General features: G+C 43.3%; 1 protein-coding gene across 5 annotated transcripts in view; it reads left to right on the top strand.

The window, feature by feature from the left end:
* The window catches only part of LOC140198141 (uncharacterized), a 197,954-nt gene that overhangs the window by 119,679 nt on the left and 57,922 nt on the right, over positions 1-20,353 (top strand). For all 5 annotated transcript variants that reach the window (XM_072259103.1, XM_072259102.1, XM_072259101.1 and 2 more), the window contains 4 exons: positions 166-261; positions 6,569-6,682; positions 8,703-8,777; positions 15,150-15,263. In XM_072259103.1, coding sequence (XP_072115204.1) covers positions 166-261; positions 6,569-6,682; positions 8,703-8,777; positions 15,150-15,263 — 399 coding nt within the window. The remainder of the gene's footprint in view (positions 1-165; positions 262-6,568; positions 6,683-8,702; positions 8,778-15,149; positions 15,264-20,353) is intronic.

The raw sequence follows: 20,353 nt of genomic DNA, 5'->3' as shown, positions 1-20,353 counted from the left end.
AGTCAGGTAGACAAAGTTAGCAAGTCTGGGCAGAGGTTGGTACATTTCCTGCCCTGTGGAGATAAGTGGAATAGTTCGGTTCTTTGCATCAATAGGCAGCTGTTATGGTCATTTACCTGATGAATTGTTACAGGTTTACTCATTTGAATTTGTTTTTAATTACAGGCCTTTCCACCACGGGAATTGTCAGTATCGTCTTGTCAATCGTACTGCCAATTGTGATCTTTTCAATTCTGGTTGGTTGCTACAGAAGAAATCGAGGTATCTGTCATGGTATTTTCACACTTGTGTATGAACTCCAGTCACATCTCCAAGTAATTTTAGACTCATTTTAATAAAAGGATAGAAAAGATAAAAAGCTGAATAATCCTCACCTCCATCAACCCCTCTGGATTCCTGTGACCTGTGGGATGAAATTGTCTGACATTTTTCCCAGTTATGAAATTCTGATTTACAGTGTCACCCCAGCTGGAATGATTCTGGAGTCACCTCTGATCTGACTCCAGAGAGTCTTTAGAAAAAGTAGTCTTGAGAGGAACATGTCTCAGCTGACTGGTGTTTGGTGCATGGTGTTGTCAAATTTCAGCATCATATCAGGTTGGTGTAAAGGATCCCAATGATGGTGAGGTGAGTGAGTGAGTGTTTGGGGCCTTTCTCATCCTTGATACAGTTGGGTGTGGGAAGGCCTCTCCTTCAGGCTGTTAATAACCTTGCTTGGATATTTGATTAAGTATCCCTGTTTCAGACTGATACAGCTGAAAGGCACAACAAATTTCAAGGTCAGTACAGTCAACAAAGGCGTCTTAATGCATTTAAACTATTGCTGATTAAAACTGACAGAAACAACTTTGATTGTGATGGAAGCACCCACGGAGGAAGCGTGGCTGCAGATCGGGGTTACAAAGTGCGTTTAAGGAAACGGGGGTTTTAAGCTCCCTACATCGACTATCCTGCTGGCGAACGTGCAGTCTCTGGTGAACAAAATCGATGAACTCAGAGCCAGGGTGCTGAATCAGAGGGACACTAGGACCACATGTGTCCTTTGTTTCACGGAATCCTGGTTAACCCCTTTCATACCGGATGCAGTGGTTCAGATTGATGGGTTTATGATACACCATCAGGATAGATCTATACAGTCTCTCAAAAGCAGAGGTGGAGGAGTATGCCTCATGATCAACTCCTCTTGGTGCACAAATATATCAGTGCTGTCCCAATTATGCTCACCGGACCTGGAATATCTAGCAGTTAAGTGCCATCCTTTTTACCTACCACGGGAGATCTCCGGGGTCATTTTAGTAGCAGTATACATTCCACCTCAGGCCAATGTCAGTCAGTCTTTAGATGATCTGAGCAATGGGATCAACATGCACGACACGGCACATCCTAACACCTTCACCATCGTTTTGGGAGATTTTAACAAGGTCAGTCTGAAAAAATCATTAAGCAATTACCATCAACAGATCACTTGCAATACCAGAGAAACCAACACACTGGACCATTGTTACACCACCATCAAAAATGCCGACCATAGTATTCCACACCCTCAATTCAGGAAGTCTGATCACCTGGCTGTACTTCTACTCCCTGAGTTTAGGCAGAGACTGAAGACTGCAGCACCAGCAGTGAGGACCAAGAAGGTATGGACAAGGGAAGCACAGGGGCGCCTACAGGACTGCTTTGAATCGGTGGACTGGACTATATTCAGGGATTCATCTTCGAACCTGGTTGAGTAAGCTGCAGTTGTTACCGACTACATTAAAACATGTGTGGATGAGTGTGTTCGTACAGAGACTTCCTGCACATTCTCAAACCAAAAGCCGTGGATGAGCCAGGAGGTACGTCGTCTGCTGAAGGTTAGATCTGTGGCATTCACGTCTGGCAATCCAGACCTGTACCAGAAAGCCAGGTATGATTTGCGGAGGGCTATTTCAAGGGTAAAGAGACAGTTTTGAATGAGGTTGGAGGCGATATCGGATGCACAACAACTCTGGCAGAGTCTGCAATATACTACTTCTGACAAAGTGAAACCCAATAGTATGAATGGCAGCAATGCTTCACTACCAGATGAATTCCACGCCTTCTATGCCTGCTTTGAAAGGGAGAAACCAACTACAGCTGTGTAGATCCCTGCTGCACCTGGTGACCCTGTGATCTCTGTCTCAGAGGTTGATGTTAGGCTGCCTTTAAGGAGAGTGAACCCTCGCAAGGTGAAGGCCCCGATGGAGTACCTGGTAAGGCTCTGTAAACCTGTGCCAACCAACTGGTGGGAGTATTCAAGGACATTTTCAATCTCTCACTGCTATGGGCAGAAGTTCCCACTTGCTTCAAAAAGACAATAATTATGCTAGAGCCAAAGAAGAATAAAGTGGGCTGCCTTAACGACTATCGCCTGGTAGCACTCACATCTACAGTGATGAAATGCTTTGAGAGATTGGTCATGACTAAACTGAACTCCTGCCTCAGCAAGGACCTGGACCCACTGCAATTTGCCTATCATCACAATAGGTCAACGGCAGATGCAATCTCAATGGCTCTCCACACGGCTTTAGACCACCTGGACAACAGAAACACCTGCGTCAGGATGCTGTTCATCGACTATAGCTCGGCATTTAATACCATCATTCCCACAACCTTGATTGAGAAGATGCAGAACCTGGGCCTCTGTACCTCCCTCTGCAGTTGGATCCTCAATTTCCTAACCGGAAGACCACAATCTGTGCGGATTGGTGATAACATCTCCTCTTCGCTGACGATCAACACTGATGCACCTCGGGTGTGGGGTTAGCCCACTGCTCAACTCTCTATATACCCATGACTGTGGCTAGGCATAGCTCAAATACCATCTATAAATTTGCTCATGATACAACCATTCTTGGTAGAATCTCAGGTGGCGATGAGTGGGTGTACAGGAGTGAGATATGCCAACTAGTGGAGTGGTGCCACAGCAACAGCCTGGCACTCAATGTCAGTTACACGAAAGAGCTGATTGTGGACTTTCAGAAGGGTAAGGCGAAGGAACACATACCAATCCTCATAGAGGGATCAGAAGTGGAGGGAGTGAGCAGCTTCAAGTTCCTGGGTGTCAAGCTCTCTGAGGATCTAACCTGGTCCCAACATATTGATGCAGTTACAAAGAAAGCAAGACAGCGGATATACTTTATTCAGAGATTGAAGAGATTTGGTATGTGAACAAATACACTCAAAAACTTCTATAGAAGTACCGTGGAGAACATCATTGTCTGGTATTGGGGGACGATTGCACAGTACTGAAAGAAGCTGCAGAAGGTTGTAAATTTAGTCAACTCCATCTTGGTTACTAGCCTACAAAGTATCCAGGACATCTTCAGGGAGCGGTGTCTCAGAAAGGCAGCGTCCGTTATTAAGGACCCCAGCACCCAGGGCATGCCCCTTTCTCACTGCTACCATCAGGTAGGAGATACAGAAGCCTGAAGGCACGCACTCAGCGATTCAGGAACAGCTTCTTCCCCTCTGCCATCCGATTCCTGAATGGATATTGAACCCTTGGACACTACCTCTCTTTATTTTTAATATAATATATTATTTCCGGTAACACGTCGAAGCTGCACCCTCTCTAATATGCTGGTAGAGAGAGTTTTATTTGGGTTTTCTTTAGCGCTGGAATGGTTACATCCCGACATGCGGGACAGAAGCAAGGTCGCATTGTGTATTCCACAGACCAGCAAATTCCGGTCGGCTTAGCGAACAGAGTGGCAGACAGCCCTGCTGAAATCCGGAGGAAAACACACAGAGAGGGATCACAAAGCCGAGGAAAGAGGACCGGATCGAGACAACAGAAATTTTTGGAGAAGAGGAGTTCAGTGGGTAATACCTGACCGGAAGTGCACTGAGAGCGGTAAGCAGCGTGAAGGAGTGGGCTGCTTACTGATCTGGTTAACAACGGATGGTGCAATCCGGGGTATATTACGATCGAGGAACATGTTTGCAGACTGGATATTGAACTTTTTACTGTTGGGCTTTGGCCACATTCCACCGTGATACAACACTTGGCGGCACGGGAGGTCGTTCCTGCCTGTGGCCATCGAACATGCAGCTCCTCCCGTGGAGGGTCAGACACCCTGAGCCAATAGACTGGTCCTGGACTTATTTTCCATCTGGCGTAGTTTTGCATTTTGTTGTTTGATTGCTGGGGGTTTTTTGTATTGCTATATCTACACTCTATTCTTGGTTGGTGCGGCTGTAACGAAACCAAATTTCCCTCGGGATTAATAAAGTATATCTATCTATCTATCTATCTATTTGCACAATTTTTAATCTATTCGATATATGTATACTGTATAAATTGTACCGGAATAAGATTTATTGATATATTATTATTTTTTTCTTCTATTTTATGTACTGCATTGAACTGCTGTTGCTAAGTTAACAAATTTTATGTCACATGCTGGTGATAATAAACCTGATTCTGATTTTTGTTTTCAACAGCACCTTCCAATCAATTAATGCAAGGGAACACCACCTTCTCCCTTTTCCTCTTCAAGTTATAAACCATTCAAAGTTCAAAATATTGACATTCCTTCCTCATGGCCTAATTCTTGCAAGTCCTGGCTGAGTTCACCTTGAGAATAATTTAACCCCACAGACTATAGTTATCCAAGAGTAGTATCAGTAGCTACTGGTGTTTGTAGTGTAAATGTTCTCTGCTGATTCACAGACTAATTACCAAATGAAGTCTGTCACCGAGAGACAGGAATCAGGAAAAGGGCAGATGACCCCAGGTTTGGTCAGGGATTTGTGTATTAAAGAAGAGCTTAATAGAATAGGGAGGGATAGAGAACTTTAGTGGGGGTAAATTCAAGCTCAAAGCACAAGTTGATTAAGATCAGGTTGTCTCAGGTGGACAGGAGGAAATGGATGCAGAAATACAAAAAACTTGTAGACTGAGAGAGACAGGGAGGTGAAATGTAAAGTCAGAGGGTTCTGAAAGAACAGATGAGCATTTTAATATAGAGCCATTGTCTGAGGGAGAACCATATGGGGCAGTAAACTGGGTACATTTTGATCACCAGGGAAGAGGTACTGAGCACATTGTCAGAGCTTCCATCTGCCGAGTCCCAGGTCAAGATGAACTTCATCCTGGGGTCTAAAAAAACAAACTAGAGTTATAGTTTCTGATCAGAATTCATTTTCTCAAGTTATCTTGATTGGGAGAAGGTTCCATTAGATTTGAAATCCATTTGACACTCATCAGACCTCTTCCCTAAATGGGCAAAAATCCCACAATAGCTGCCCTCATTATCAACGGCAACACCTAATTTTGTGTAATATGCAAACCTTTTGATCAACCCTTGCGTTTTTGCATGCAAATCACTGATAAAAATATCAAATAACAAACTGACAGGGGATATCTGTGGCTTTACCAGCATCACCCGCATTCTCAGAACCAGTGTTGAGGAAGTGTTGCACGTTGAGAGATCTCCAATTTTGGATGAGCCATTGAGCCAGAGTCCCATCTGCCTTCTTCAGGAAGGTGTAAATGATCCTTCAGTGTTATTTCCAAAAGAACAAAGGATTTCTCCCCAGTATCGGAAAAACGTTGCCAGCTTTTACATGACTGTTTGTTCAGCCTTACTCAGTACAAACTGAGTCTCATTCCCTGCAACAGTGACTGCACTTAAAGTACTTCATGGTCTGGGCCAGAGACTGGTAACAGATGCTGTGAGGTTACAGGTTCTGTTTCTCATGTGGAGAAGTTCACTCTGCCCCCTGCTCACAGGGGTTGGCTGAATATTTCAGTTCCTGTGTGACGTCATTGAAACGATATGAAGAATGTAAAGAGCTGTCAGATATTCTCCTGTTCCTGGTACGATGCAACATCAGACCCTGATATCTGAAATAAAGTCGCTGGTGACAATCAGTCTGATGTGCAGGTGTCAGTCAGCTGTCTGGGCATCAACCTGCCCTTCACAAGGAGACTTTCTCTCCTCAATGTGTCCCTGACCAGATTGTGGATATCAGCCAGAGCTCCTCTGGCTAAATGAGTGGGAGAACTTTTGTGACAAAATGTGGAATGGAGCCAGTAAGAAATTGTCCCCAGTGAGGGGTTAATGTCTGACCCCACTTATCATTGGTAAATGAGAGACAGATTGAAACGATCCAGTGACTTTCCAGAGAAATTGTGGGGACAACTCCAAAACCAATTGTGGACATCGGGAGAATCAAATCCTGGATCATGTGGCTGCTGGTCACAGTGTAGTGAACTCCTCAAGGAGTGGCCATTGTAACACTAGAAGGAGCAGCTGATGCAGAATATTGGCAGGAGGTGACCTGGGGAGATTGGACAGCTGATCAGGATTGTGAATTGTCTGTTCTAGGTTGGAACAACAGTTAAGCATCTTGTTTTCCCACCTTAGAGGACGTGCAGTCAATTGATTTAGAGTCAGTAAGACAGGGCAGAGGTTGGCATCTGCCTGTCCCTGCAGGATGAAAGTGGAACAGTTTAGCTGTTGGTAACATTGTGCAACTGTTGTGGTCATTTCTGTGGTGAATTGTTACATGTTTTCTCATTTGAATTTATTTTCACTTGCAGGTGATTCCATCAAAGACATTTTCATTGCTGCCTTGTTTTACGTCATCCTGATGTTGCCATTCATAAATGTGATGACAATGTTGTGCTTCATCTGCATGGCTGATCCCGACGAAGGTAACTGACTTTATGTATAAGCTCTGGTCATCTCCCCAAGTAATTTGTGACTAATTCGCAAAAGGTATTTCCAATCACTTTGTATTCAACGGCAGTTTCCAGTTAGTCAGCACAAGGGAACATGTTCCCCCTCTTCCTCTCCACATCACAAACTATCCAGGGTTTAAAATATTGACATTCCTTCCTCATGGCCTAATTCAAGCAAGTCCTGGCGAAGTTACTTTGAGATCTACTTCACTGTACAGACTAAAGTTGTCCAAGAATAGAATCAATGTTTGTACAGTAAATGCCCCCTGTTCTTTCACAGGCAAATGACCAAATGAAGTCTGTCACCAAGCCAAGTAAAGCAAGATAAGGGTAGATGGCCACAGGCTTGGTCAGACAGTTGGGTATCAAAGAAAAGCTTGAAGGATTAAGGAAAGGTGGTGAGCTTTAGTGGGGTAAATTCAGAGGTAAAGAGCAATTTTCTGAAAACACAAAGATCAAGCTTGCTGTGAAGGAGAGGATTAGAACAGAAATATAAAGGTTTATAGACTGCAGAGAGGAAGGGGGGAAGTGTGTTGGAAAGTCAGAGGTTTCTGAAAGTATTGATGAGCATTGAGCTGTAATCTGAGTGAGAACCAGGGAACAAATCTGGAAAAATTACAATCACCAGGGAAGAAATACCGAGTCAATTGTTGGAGCTGCCATCTGGCAAGTTGGACATCCAGATGGACCTCATCCTGGGATCTAAAAGAGGCAGCAAATGACATACTTCATGCAGCAATTTAAATATTCTCCCTATTCTTTAAATTGCTTCCATTAAATTGGACAATAGCAAACGTGATTGTTTTATACAAAGATACCAAGAACGACAGGAGAATATGGGTGACGGTGATGTGTGGATGTGAAACTTGGCAAGGAGATGGGGTAGAATATAGAGACAGATGAATCTGGAGACAGATACAATTTTCAGTACTGGAGAGATGTGTAACATTTTGAAGGGTTGATCCAGTGGGCAGATTGAAGGAGGGAAGCTGCAGACACAGATGTATGATCTCGATCACAAACATCATGGCATCCTGATAAGTTGCTGCAAAAGTTAAAGGATGGAACTAAGGCATTATTTTTACATTCAGGATAATCTTTCAGCACGTCTACATAAACTGTTCCAGCATGTGGACTGTTCAGCCCGCACCTCGTGGAGATCAGTTTTCAATTTGAACCAGAACACTGTCCGGTGCCATTGAACAGCTGAAACAGTGATGTTCTGATTCTCTGCATCAGAACAGGCTGTACTGTCAGACATGGAACTTAGTCACTGGTGAAATGTTGTTAATTACAGTCCTCCAGGTCACTGGGATAATTCAGCAGAACTGATTTACAGTGGCCTGATATCCCATCCACTGGATGTCTACACGGACAAACTACAGAGTACCTGTCATTTCCACATGTGATGACTGTGGGTCAGTAAGTTATCAAATGTAGTGTTTCCAGAGGGAACCAGAAGATGTTTTTGGTCCCTCCCTGGTCTCTCCACTTGTTGCCAGTGTGTGAGAGCTCTCTGAACCTTCTTCAGTCCAATGCTTGAATGTCTGGTCCAGTTCTGAGCTGGTTGATTGCCTCATGTTAGGACACTGAATATCACAATGAACCTGACCAAGCCCAGGTTCATCTCTGTTCACTGCAGCACTTCACTGAAGCAAGTTTTGAATAAGTTGTGTAGATTGTAACTCAGGGGGATTACTACCATCAGGGAGGAGGTACAGGAGCCTGAAGACACACATTCAATGATTTAGGGACAGCTTCATCCCCTCTGTCATCAGAATTCTGAATGGTCCGTGAACCCATGAAGATGCCCTCACTATTGTTGCTCTCTTTTTCACAACTATATATCTCATTGTAATTTATAGTATATTTTATTTATTGCTCTGTACTGTTGCCACAAAGCAACAGATTTCATGAGATATGTCAGTGATAATAAACCTGAGTTTGAATTCTGAGTCTGTGAATTTCAAATGGTTTTAATTTCATTTTTTAGATTGGGAGTTCTTCCAAACTAGTTTCTTTAACCTGATATTCTTACTTGGCATTTCTGTCAGCAATTCCATTCCAGGTAAGTTCTCGAACATTATTCTGTATTTACATGAAATGATGTACTTGGTGCTGAGCAGAGGGATAGAATGAAGTGTCTCTGTCAGAACATTGTGAGCTGCTTCATCTAGACCACAAACGCATACAGTCCTTGGCTCCTTGGCCCCACAGCTGAGGACTGGGAAACCTGCTGGAGGTTTAAAATATCTGAATGTCCATTTTAGTTTAAATCTCTGTTCAGAACAACTGGCCACACAAAACTTCAGACAATTATAGACAAATTATGGAAAGTCAGATTGTGTTTCTGAACATAATATCAGGGCATGTTATTTCCTTTCTGGACTCGGTATTGAATTCACTAACTTTAGGTAACTTGCTTTCTCTCTTTATCTTTGTAAGAAATAGCCACTTCTGCCAGTCATCCATCTGACATTGCCTCATGATTTTCTCTCTCTATTAACAAGGCATTGCCTGCAGCCCTGTTATTTGTGATGTGTGACACTGACAAAGAAGCTTTATGTGCTTCTAATTGCAACAATAACTCAGCATATCAGAGATATTCCCTTTGATCCACCCATCCCTGCCCCATCTTCTCTGTTACAGTTATAGAGCACAGAAGCAGGCTCTTTGGCCCATCTAGTTCCTGCTGAGCAACTTAAGTTACCTACTTGAATCAAGCTGCACTGGGTCCATAGACCTCAGTTCCCCTACCATCCATGTACTTTTCCAAACTTCTCTTACAGGCCGAAATCAAGCTTGCATACATCACCTGTGCTGGCAGGTCGGTCCACACTCTCGCGACCCTTTGAGTGAAAATGTTTCCCCTTGTGTTCCCCTTACTCCTTTCACCATTAACCCATGACCTCTAGTTGAAATTCCATCCAATCTCAATGAAAAAAAGCCTGAAATTTACCTGAAATATTCCCCTCATAACTTTGTATACCACCTATATCAAATCTCCTCTGTCTTCTAGGCTCCAAGGAATAAAGTCCAAATCTGTTCAATCTTTCCATATAACTCAGGTCCTCCAAACCCAGGAACATCCTTATAAAATTTCTCTGTACTCTCTCAACCTTATTTACAACTTTCCTGTAGGTAGGAGACCAAGACTGCACACTGTACTCCAAATTATGCCCCCCCAATGTCTTGTACAGCTTCAACATAACATCCCACCTCCTGCACTCAATACTCTGATTTATGAAGGCCAATGTGCCAAAAGCTTTCTTGATGACCCCATCAATCCGTGATGCACTTTCAATGAATTATGTACTTGTATTCCCAGATCCCTTTCATCTTCCAAACTCCTCAGTGCAACTACTCACTGTGTTGATCCTACCAAAGTGCAATACCTCACTCTTGTCTGCATTAAATTCCACCTGCCATTTTTCTGCCCATTTTTCCAGCTGGTCCTGATCCCACTCCAAGCCATGATAGTCTTCCTCGCTGTTCACTACACCCCCAATATTGCTGACATCTGCAAATTTGCTGATCCAGTTAACCCCATTATCATCCAGATAGATGATATAGATGACAAACAATGGACCCAACACCAGTCCCTCGGCACTCCACTGGTCACGGGCTTCCAGTCAGACAGGCAACAATCTACTACCTGTAGTCTGTATAGAGTCCATGAAGTTGATGCCACTTTACCTTGTTTCTGTAGCCTCTGTGTCTGTCTGCTGAGTAAATACAGATGTAAAATATGCATTTAAGATCTCCTCTATCACTTTTGGCTCCACACATGTATTACCATTCTGATCTTCCAGAGGACCAATTTTCTCACTTGAAATCCTTTTGCTCTGAACATATCTGTAGACTCCCTCAGGATTCTCCTTCACCTTGTCTGCTAAAGCAACCTCAAGCTTCTTTTAGCCCTCCTGATTTCTTTCCTAACTGTTCTCTCATTTCTTATACTCCATGAGCACCTCATTTGTTCTTACCTGCTTGTACCTGCAATGTACCTCTTTCTTTCTCATAAAAACCAAGGTTCCCCACACCTGTTATCTTTTCCTGTTATTCAGACAGACACATACAAGCTTGGTACCTTCAAAATTTTATTTTTGAAGGCCTCCCACTTACCAAGTGTACATTTGCCAGAAAACTTCCTGTCCGAATCCACACTTACTAGATCTTCTCCTAATCCATCAAAATTAGCCTTTCTCTAATTTAGAATCTTAACCTGCAGACCAGACCTATCTTTCTGCATAGTTTCTTTTAAACTAATGACATTGCGATCATGAGATGCAAAGTGTTCTCCGACACACGCTTCTGTGACCTTTCCTATCTCATTCCCTAACAGCAGATCAAGAATCACACACTCTTTCGCTGGAAGTTCTAATACTGATTAAGAAAATTTCCTGAACAGATTTGACAAACTCAATCCAATATGGTCTATTGACACTATGGGAGTCCAAGTCATATAATTGTAGCCCCCCTGGCCAACCTCAGGGTCGTTCGGCTTGCTGTCGTCTAGGGAAACAGCCCTCGGCCCTGCCAAACTGGGTAATCAGTTTGTCTGGATGCTGTGTGATGTACCCCACCCCACTCAAATAACAGACAATACACCAGATACGATTAAATGATTTACACTTGATAGATATTATTGGAACTATATAATTAATAGAGAATAAAATATAAAAGGAAAATATAAGGTGCCACACTTATCAAAGTTCAGTCTCTTCGTGCACAAACAGTTGGAGCTCAGGACCCTTCTTCTTCACCCTGCAACCCCTTGGACCACCTCGACCGGCCGCTTGGGACCAACAACGGTGGTCGACCAGACGCTCCACACGAGTCCGTCTCTGTCTCCTCTCCTCGCCGAACGGCCCGCTCGAGGTCCGACCCCGTTAGCGGACTCACAGCACCTGGTCCATCCTCTGTCTCTCTCTCTCTCTCCTGCCTTCTGCCCCAAAACCCGCGCATACAATATCTTACAGACACACCAAAAGCATAACAACTATCGCAATTGGTTCATTCGTTCTCTTATCAATAAATAATCCAAAACAAACTGCTAGCAGGAAGGACTTTCTCAGCAGTTAACATAACAAAGAAGCCCTTTCAATTATAACATAACGAAGAAGCCATTTTAATTGGACTACGCAGTGACAGAAAAAAAAACCCTTACATGATGAAAGTTAAAATCAGCAACTACAACAACCTTATTTTTCTTGCAACAGTCTACGATCTTTCCACAAATTTGTTCCTCTAAATCCCACGGACTTTTGTATAATCTGTAATGTGCCTCGTTAACGTGTTCACACTTTTCTTATTCCTCAGTTCCACCATAATGCCTCACTCGATGAGTTCTCCAGTCTGGCCTGGCTGAACATTGCCAGGATATTATCCTTGACTAGTAAAATATCCCCTCCTCCTTTAATCCCTCCTGCTGTGTTGGGTCTAAAACAATGGAACCCCAGAATACTGAGCTGCCAGTCCACACCCTCCTACAACCAAGTTTCCCTACCATATTCCCAAGTGTTGATCCATGCTGTGAGCTCATCTGCCTTTCCTATGGTACTTCTTGCATTGAAGTATACACAGCTCAGGACATTAGTTGCACCATGCTCAACCTTTTGATTCCCCTCTGTCCCCACAACCTCTCCACTATCTGTAAAACTTCTGTACAGGTTCCATTTTCCCTGGAAGAGAGCCCAATGTTCCAAGAATCTGACACCCTCCCTCCTACACCACCTCCTTAGCCATGTGTTAAACTGTATAATCTTCCTATTTCTGGCCTCACTAGTACATGGCCTGAGTAGCAATCCTGAGATCACAACTCTGGAAGTTCTGCCCTTCAACTTAGCACCGAACTCCTGAACTCACTTTGCAGAACCTTTTTACTCTTCTTACCTACATGGGCCACGACTTCTGGCTGTTCACCCTCCCACCTCAGAATGCTGAGGACCTAATCCAAGATGTCCTGGACCCAGGCACCCAGGAGGCAGCATAACATCTGGGAATCTCATTCTTGTCCACAGAACCTCCTTTCTGTTCCCTAACGAATGAATCCCCTATCACCACAGTTCACCCCTTCTTCCCCCTTCCCTCCTGAGTTACAGAGCCAGACTCAGTGCCAGAGACCTGACCGCTGTGACTGTCCCCTGCTTGGTCATTCCCCTAATTGTATCCAAGTGGTGTACCTGTTGTTGATGGGGATGGCCACAGGGATACTCTGCACTGGCTGTTTAATCCCTTTCCCCGTCCTGACTGTCACTCAATTTCCCGTGTTCTCCACCTTGGGTGTAACTATTTCTCGATATGTCCTACCTGTCAACCCCTCAGCCTCCCAGTTCCAGCTCCAAATACTTAACACAGAGTGTGAGAAGCTGTAGCTGGAAGCATTTCTCACAGGTGTAGCCATCAGAGAGACACTGGAGGTCTCCCTGTCTTCCCACATCTCGTGAGAGGAACGTTCCACTATCCTGCCTGACATCACTACTGTTCCTAACTGAGCAACCATGAAGGAAAAACAATAAAATGTCGGGGGGGGGGAGGGAGAAAACTCTACCTATAGCTTTTTTTTTCTTTCTTTGACTGAAGCATCTCCTCACTGAAGCCTTGAAGAGCTAAAGCCTCAAAATCTCCACTCTAACTCTGACCACTCCAGTGTTGGCCGCTCCACTAGCCACTGCCTTACTCTAATTTGTTTCTGCCAATCAATCGTGAATTCAGGTTGGGTGCTGCTCAAAGCACCAAACTGCCATGAGGCACTGCATTTTCTGCACAATGGGCGAACGGGAGTGAACTGTGTCTTCTCAGGCGTCCAACCTCTCCAAAAGGTCCCTGCTCAAATGACTATCAAATAGCCGTTCTCCCTATTCTGAGAGTGTCTAGGACCTGCAATATTAACTCTTTTTCACTTTCCACAGATGCTACCCAAACTGTTGTGTGCTTCCAACATTTTTATTTTTTTCATTAGAGACAGAGCTGATAGATTCTAAATAGTGAAAATCTAAAAGCACCAGTGATCCGACCCCATGGGGGAGCAGAGTTTCTAATTATTAATATTTTAATTATATTAATGTCATGAATGGATATTGAAATTCATCAAAACTGGAGGAAAAGCAAGTCCCAATGAGGAAATTCGGACTGTACAATAGGATATCGATAGATTGAATGAGTGGGTGACAGCTCAGCACGTGGAGTTTAATACAGGAAAGTGTGAGGTGGAGCCCTTGAGTAAGAGGAATCAGACTGTTATGTTAATGGAGAGGAATTGCAAATGAGTGAATTGCAGAGGGATCAAGATGTTCTTGTAAGGGAATCAGAACAATTGCACTGACACTGCCGGCAGTCCAAAAGTGATCCATAAGGATCATTCCTGGGATGAGAGGCTTTTCCCACCACAAGCAGCTGAGAGGTATTCAAAGAAGAGATGGATAATTATTTGAAAGATTGAGGAATTCAGGATTGTGTGGGACTGGGACAGAAGAGGATATGAGGACTGGGGCAGATCATGTGTATCAGATGATGAGAGCCATTGATCGTGTGGATGGTCAGAGGCTTTTTCCGAGGGCAGGGCACAGGTTTAAGGTGCTGGGGAGTTGGTACAGAGATGTCAGGGGTAAGTTTTTTTACTCAGAGAGTGGTGAGTGCGTGGAATGGGCTGCCGGCAACGATGGTGGAGGCGGATACGATAGGGTCTTTTAAGAGACTTTTGGATAGGTACATGGAGCTTAGAAAAATAGAGGGTAGGGACATGTTCAGCACAACTTTGTGGGCCAAGGGACCTGTATTGTGCTGTAGGTTTTCTATGATTGTATCTCCAATTGTATTGAATGGTGGGGCAGGTTTAAGGAGCTGAGAGACCGACTCCCCTCTTATTTTCTTATGTTTATTATCTTCTTGCAAAAGAACAATGGATTGTGTCCTTAACACGAGAGATTCTGCAGATAATGGAAATCCAGAGAAACACATACAAAATGCTGGAGAAACTCAGCATGTTTGACAGCGTCTACGGAAAGGAATAAAGTATTGTTGTTTCAGGCTACCCTTCAGGACCAGAAAGAAAGGGGAAAGAGCCAGAATAGGAATGTGGGGGGGGGGGGGGGGGGGAGGGGAAAGAGTACAAGGTGATAGGTGAGGCCATGTGGAGGGGGAGGTAGGTGGGTGGGGGAGGGGTTGAAGTGAGAAGCTGGGAGGTGATAGGTGCAAAAGGCAAATGGCTGACAAATGTAACAATTGAGTGGCTTGTTAACCCAGCACAGCAGGTAGAGTCAGTTGGTGCAGACCAGAAGTCACAGGTTGACAAGACTGCTGGGCAGTGATTAGCTCATCCCTTCCCTGCAGGAGAGGAAGGGGAACAATTTGGTTCTGGCAACAATTAGCAGCTCTCCTGGTCATTTTTCTGGTGTTTATTGCATGTTTGCTTATTTGAATGTATTTGTAATTGCAGGTTTTTACAGCAAGGACACTGTAACGATTGCTGCATCAATCACAATGGTGGTGTTGCTCCTAGTGGCTTTTATTCCATTTGTGATTCTTTGGTTGAAAGCATATTGGTATGAAGGTAAGTGTAATTGTCTACACTTGTGTTTAAACTTCAGGCATCTCTCCAAGGAAATTGCTGTTAATTTTAAAAGAAAAATCACCCTCACTGAGACATGAGGGATGAAATTCCCCTGTATTTTTGCCCAGTTGTGGAGTGGTGTTTCACAGTGACACCACTGCTGGGACGATTCCAGACTCATCTCTGACCTGGTGTCTGAGATGGTACTTGAGGGTAAAATGTCTCAACTCAATGTTGTCAAAGGTGCTGTGACTGGTGATGTAGAGGTGAGGAGTGAGGGACCACTCCTCACTGCACACACGTGGCTCCTCCATGGAGAGAGTTAAGAGCACCAAGTTTCTGACAGTGCACATAACAGGTGATCTTACCTGGTCCGTCAATACTACCTCTTTGGATAAGAAAGCACAGCAGCATCTCCATTCCTTGAGGAGATTGTGGCTAACCCCCACCCCCATCCTCCATGATAACCAGTTTTTACAGGACCCCAATCGAGAGTGTCCTGACCGGCTGCATCTCTGTCTGGTACGGGGACTGCAAGGTATCTGACCGCAAGTCCCAACAAAAGATCACAAGTGTTGCTGAGAGGATCACTGGGGTCTCTCTCTCACCCATTAGATATATTTATCAGGAGTGTTACATACACAGGGCACTTAGCATTGTCAATGATCCCTCCCATCCGTCCAACAGTCCTTTTGATCCCCTACCATCAGACAGGAAGTACCATAGCATTAGGACAAGAACTGTTAGGATGAGAAACAGTTTTATCCCCCAGACTACTGAACTTCGTGCCACCACCCAGGTCTCATCATGTATGGAGCACCAGTAGTGTGAGGCTGTTTAGTTTTCAGTTGTATTATATTTGCATCTTATTACTGCTTAATTTATTTGTGGTGATATTACTTTGTGTTATGCACATGAGTTACATGTACTGTGTTGTGCACATTAATCCAGAGGAAAGTTGTCTCATTTGATGGTATGCATGTATACGGTTGAATGACAATAACTTAAACTTGAAAGTTGCTCATTAATCCAGATGAAGGGGAGGTGGGAGAATGGTAAAGCCCCTCCTCATGACATGGAATTTAGCAAAGTTTTGTTAAAGTTCCTCATGGCATACTCAAGAAACTAGATGTCCATGCGATCCAGGAAAAGATGGTGTTGGATTAAAAATTGGTTCAGAGGGAGGAAGCAAACAGTGAGGATCAGTGGGAGTTTCAGTGTCTGGAGAGACATGTGTGGTGAGTTAAGCAGGGCTCAGTAATAGGTCCCTTGCTGTTTAAGGTTCATGTCAATGATTTGAACTTGAATTGAGGAACACAATCAGGAAGTTTCCTGCTGATCATAATAGTAGCAATTTGGTTGGCAGTGAAGAAGAAAGGTCTGGGTCACAGAAAGTTATCACTGGTCTCCTTGGATACACAAAAGAGGCAAGTGGAATTCAGTCTGGAAATGTTTACAGCAGTGCTTTTGGAGAGGGGAAACTAGGCAAAGGAACAAACAGTAAACAGAAGACTAAGGCTTGGAGAGGAACTGACAACTCTCAATATTCATGGGCACAGATCCCAGAAAGATGGGCTGCTCAGTTACCTGGTTTCTGGCAATTGCAGTAGCTTAAGTGTGGTAGACTTGATGTGGATGTGGAGAGAAATGGTTTCAAGGAGAAGTAATCAGGAATGGACAGCTGAGAGAACTGGCATAGACGGGCTGAACGGCCTCCTTCCATGTGGTAAGGAAAGTGAGGTCTTGCCTTTTGTTTTGTGCACAGAGCTGGTGATGGGAGATGTGAAAGGGTGAGGAACAATACCTGAGAGGGAACGATTAGCAATGGCATTAACATTGGAACCAGGAGAGGAGGTTGGTGATGAACAGGATCTAACAGAAGGAGGGTTGAGCATGAAAAAGAAATGGTTAGAATCCAGACTCAATGCAATTTCAACACCAGGACATCGAGGGACATTTGTGATTGTTGGTCCAATGGGCAAAGGGAAGTAGGGAAACTACAGGGGCAGATGCACAGTCTGAATCCCAGCCATTCATGGGTTCAGTGCACATTGTTAGAATACTTCAGCATGGTGAATTGTGGAAACAGTGGTGAATTAGGGGTTCTCTTTGCATTTCTGCACAGTCTTTGAACGAACAATTGGTGAAGGAGAGCAGGACCTGATGATGCTGAATAGGGTGCAGCCAGATCTGACGATGGACGTTTAAAGCCATTTTTCACTAAGGACACACCCACACTTGCATCTCTCATTTGAGGGAGTGCAGATGGAGGCTCCACCACAGCAGACACTCAGATGAGGGATTAATGTAGGTTTGCACAAATAAAATGAAGTGAGGCATTTTATGTTTAATGAAACCCGTAACACATTTTATTGAATTCCCAAACCAGCGCGCAAAACGTGCTAAAACTCTTTACATAATAATGTCATCTCGTCAGACCAGCCTCTTAAAATGAAACTCCAACTCAATGTCGATGGTTGTGAATTACATACATTTCTGCCAATCGCGTTACCCTACACAGGCCCCTCCAGAACTAACTAAATTCAGCATTGTTAACCTACCTGAAGCTCGGATCAGCATCCTCGATTACTTGCTCACTGCAAAGGTATTTTTAACCTCTTTAACTGCTTCTCTGAATGGAGCTGAACCTGGACGAGCCAGTATCTGTGACACTGCTGCTGGACTCATGGAGGCCACATCTCGGACTGACCTTGGTTCGTGATGTGGGTTAGAGTGCTGTCCAGCGTTTACTCTTTCACTCCTGCGGGGTACTACAACAGGAGGACCACCAACATCTGACCCTGTATCATCAGTCTCAGGCACTACAGTCTCAGTTCCAGACATTTTTACAGTCCCAGAAGATATGCTGTCAAGACTGGAGTCAAGATTCTGTACACCCTGTTCTGACACACCTTCTACCAATATCACATCATTCTCTAAATCCTCAGAACCTGATTCATGTCCCAGGGACATGAGTTTATCGTCTCCTTTGAGGAGCTGGGGTGGGAAGGTTCTCTCAGGGCCTGATGTCTACCCTGTTCACCCTCCTGATCGGCTCTCCCTCCAAAGGTTCCACAGTGTTTGTGTTGTCTAGTACCTACACCAGCCTGTAGACAGTTGAGTTCCAAGCATCCTGGACCTTATTACGGCCTATTGGTCTGTCCTGAGGTAAGCCAGTATATTTACGTCAATCTTAGGACAATGAATTTTATCCTGCAGTAAGGCAATGCATTCTGCAGCCTTCTGTTGCGAGTATTCTTTCACTCTGGCATGAGCATTCACTCAGTTGTTTCTGGTGTATGGCTAACCAGCCATATTTCCTGTTTACAGACTGTTTTCACCCTAGCAGAGCATCCACTGGCAAGTGGGGATCAACACTGAACAGTCGGTAATAAGGGGAATATCTGGTGGTTGTGTGAGGCGTCACATTATACACATACACTGACTCGGGTAGACGCTCTGGCCACCTGCGTTTCTTTTCTGGAGACAACGTAAGCAACAAATCATGCATCGCCCTGTTGAAACACTCACACTGAGTGTTGCCAGTAGGATGATGGGGTGTAGTACAGCTTTTCTTTACCTGTACAGTTTGCAGAGCTCAGCTATGACCTCACTTTCAAAGTTACGGCCCTGGTCAGAATGCAACCTCTCAGGAACACCATACTTCATAAACCATTTGCTCAAGAGCACCTTTGCTGTGGTATCGGCCTTTTGATCCTGAGCTGGGAATACTTGGGTGAACTTTGTAAAAATGTCTGTGACTACTAAGACATTCTCACACCCATCAGCTGTCGGTTCAAGCACAGTGAAATCTACAGCAACAACTTCGAGCGGCCAAGAAGCAAGAAATGATTTCATGGGGGGACAGACCTTAAGGTGAGGCATCTTAGTTAGCACACAATGCGGACAATTTTTTTTTAATATAATTTTTATTGAGTTTCCAAAGTGAATACATGAAAAGATAATATCTACCCTCCCCCCCCCCATATATACTCCTACCTAAAAAAGAAAAGAAAGAAAGAAGAAAAAAAAAGAAGAACCGCCTGGACATTGGAAGGTTTCCACATGCTCCATGTGATTCAAAATAGATTTAGTATATTTATTTATTACTTTCCCCAAGGGACCAAGATCTTTATCATCGGAGCAACTAAATATGCCATCCTATCTTTTGTGAATAAGGGCGCCAAATATTCAAAAATGTTTCATATTTATCTCTTAAATTATAAGTAATTTTTTCAAGTGGAATAGAACTAGTCATTTCATTGTTCCAATGATTCATACTTAAATACAAATCCGATTTCCAAGTAACTGCTATAGCCTTCTTAGCTACTGCCAGTGCAATTTTTATGAATTCTTTCTGATACTGATTCAATTTAAGTTTCGGCTTTATCCCTTCAATATCACCCAGTAGAAATAATACAGGGTTATGTGGAAGTTGAGTTCCAGTAATTTGTTCCAATAAGACTCTTATATTTATCCAAAAGGGTTGAATTTTAAAACAAGACCAAATAGAATGTAAGAAAGTACCAATTTCTTGATTACACCAAAAACATTTATCAGATAGATTTGAATTTAATCTATTTATTTTTTGTGGTGTAATATATAATTGGTGTAAAAAATTATATTGTACTAATCTAAGTCGAACATTTATTGTATTTGTCATACTGTCAAGACAGAGTCTTGACCAATTTGTTTTATCAATATTAATATTCAGATCCTTTTCCCATTTTTGTTTTGACTTGTGGATTCCTTGTTTAATTGTCTGTTTTTGAATCAAATTATACATACAAGAAATAATTTTTTTAATTTTCCCTTTTTGAATTAAAGTTTCAATTTCATTAGGTTTTGGCAAAAACATTGTTTGACCCAGCTTGCCTTTTAAGTAAGCCCTTAATTGAAGGTAACAAAAGAAAGTGTTATTTGATATTTTATATTTTTCCTTTAGTTGTTCAAATGACATCAATATACCTCGTTCATAACAGTCTCCTATAGATCTAATCCCTTTTTGGTACCAATTATATAAAAGTTGATTGTCCATTGTAAAAGGAATAAGTCTGTTTTGGAACAAAGGTCTCCTTGCTAATAAAGAT

This window comes from Mobula birostris, chromosome 5 (genome assembly GCF_030028105.1).
Source record: "Mobula birostris isolate sMobBir1 chromosome 5, sMobBir1.hap1, whole genome shotgun sequence".
Taxonomy (NCBI): domain Eukaryota; kingdom Metazoa; phylum Chordata; class Chondrichthyes; order Myliobatiformes; family Myliobatidae; genus Mobula; species Mobula birostris.
Note: the sequence above shows the minus strand (reverse complement) of the source record. Positions and strands in the feature narration are given on the sequence as shown.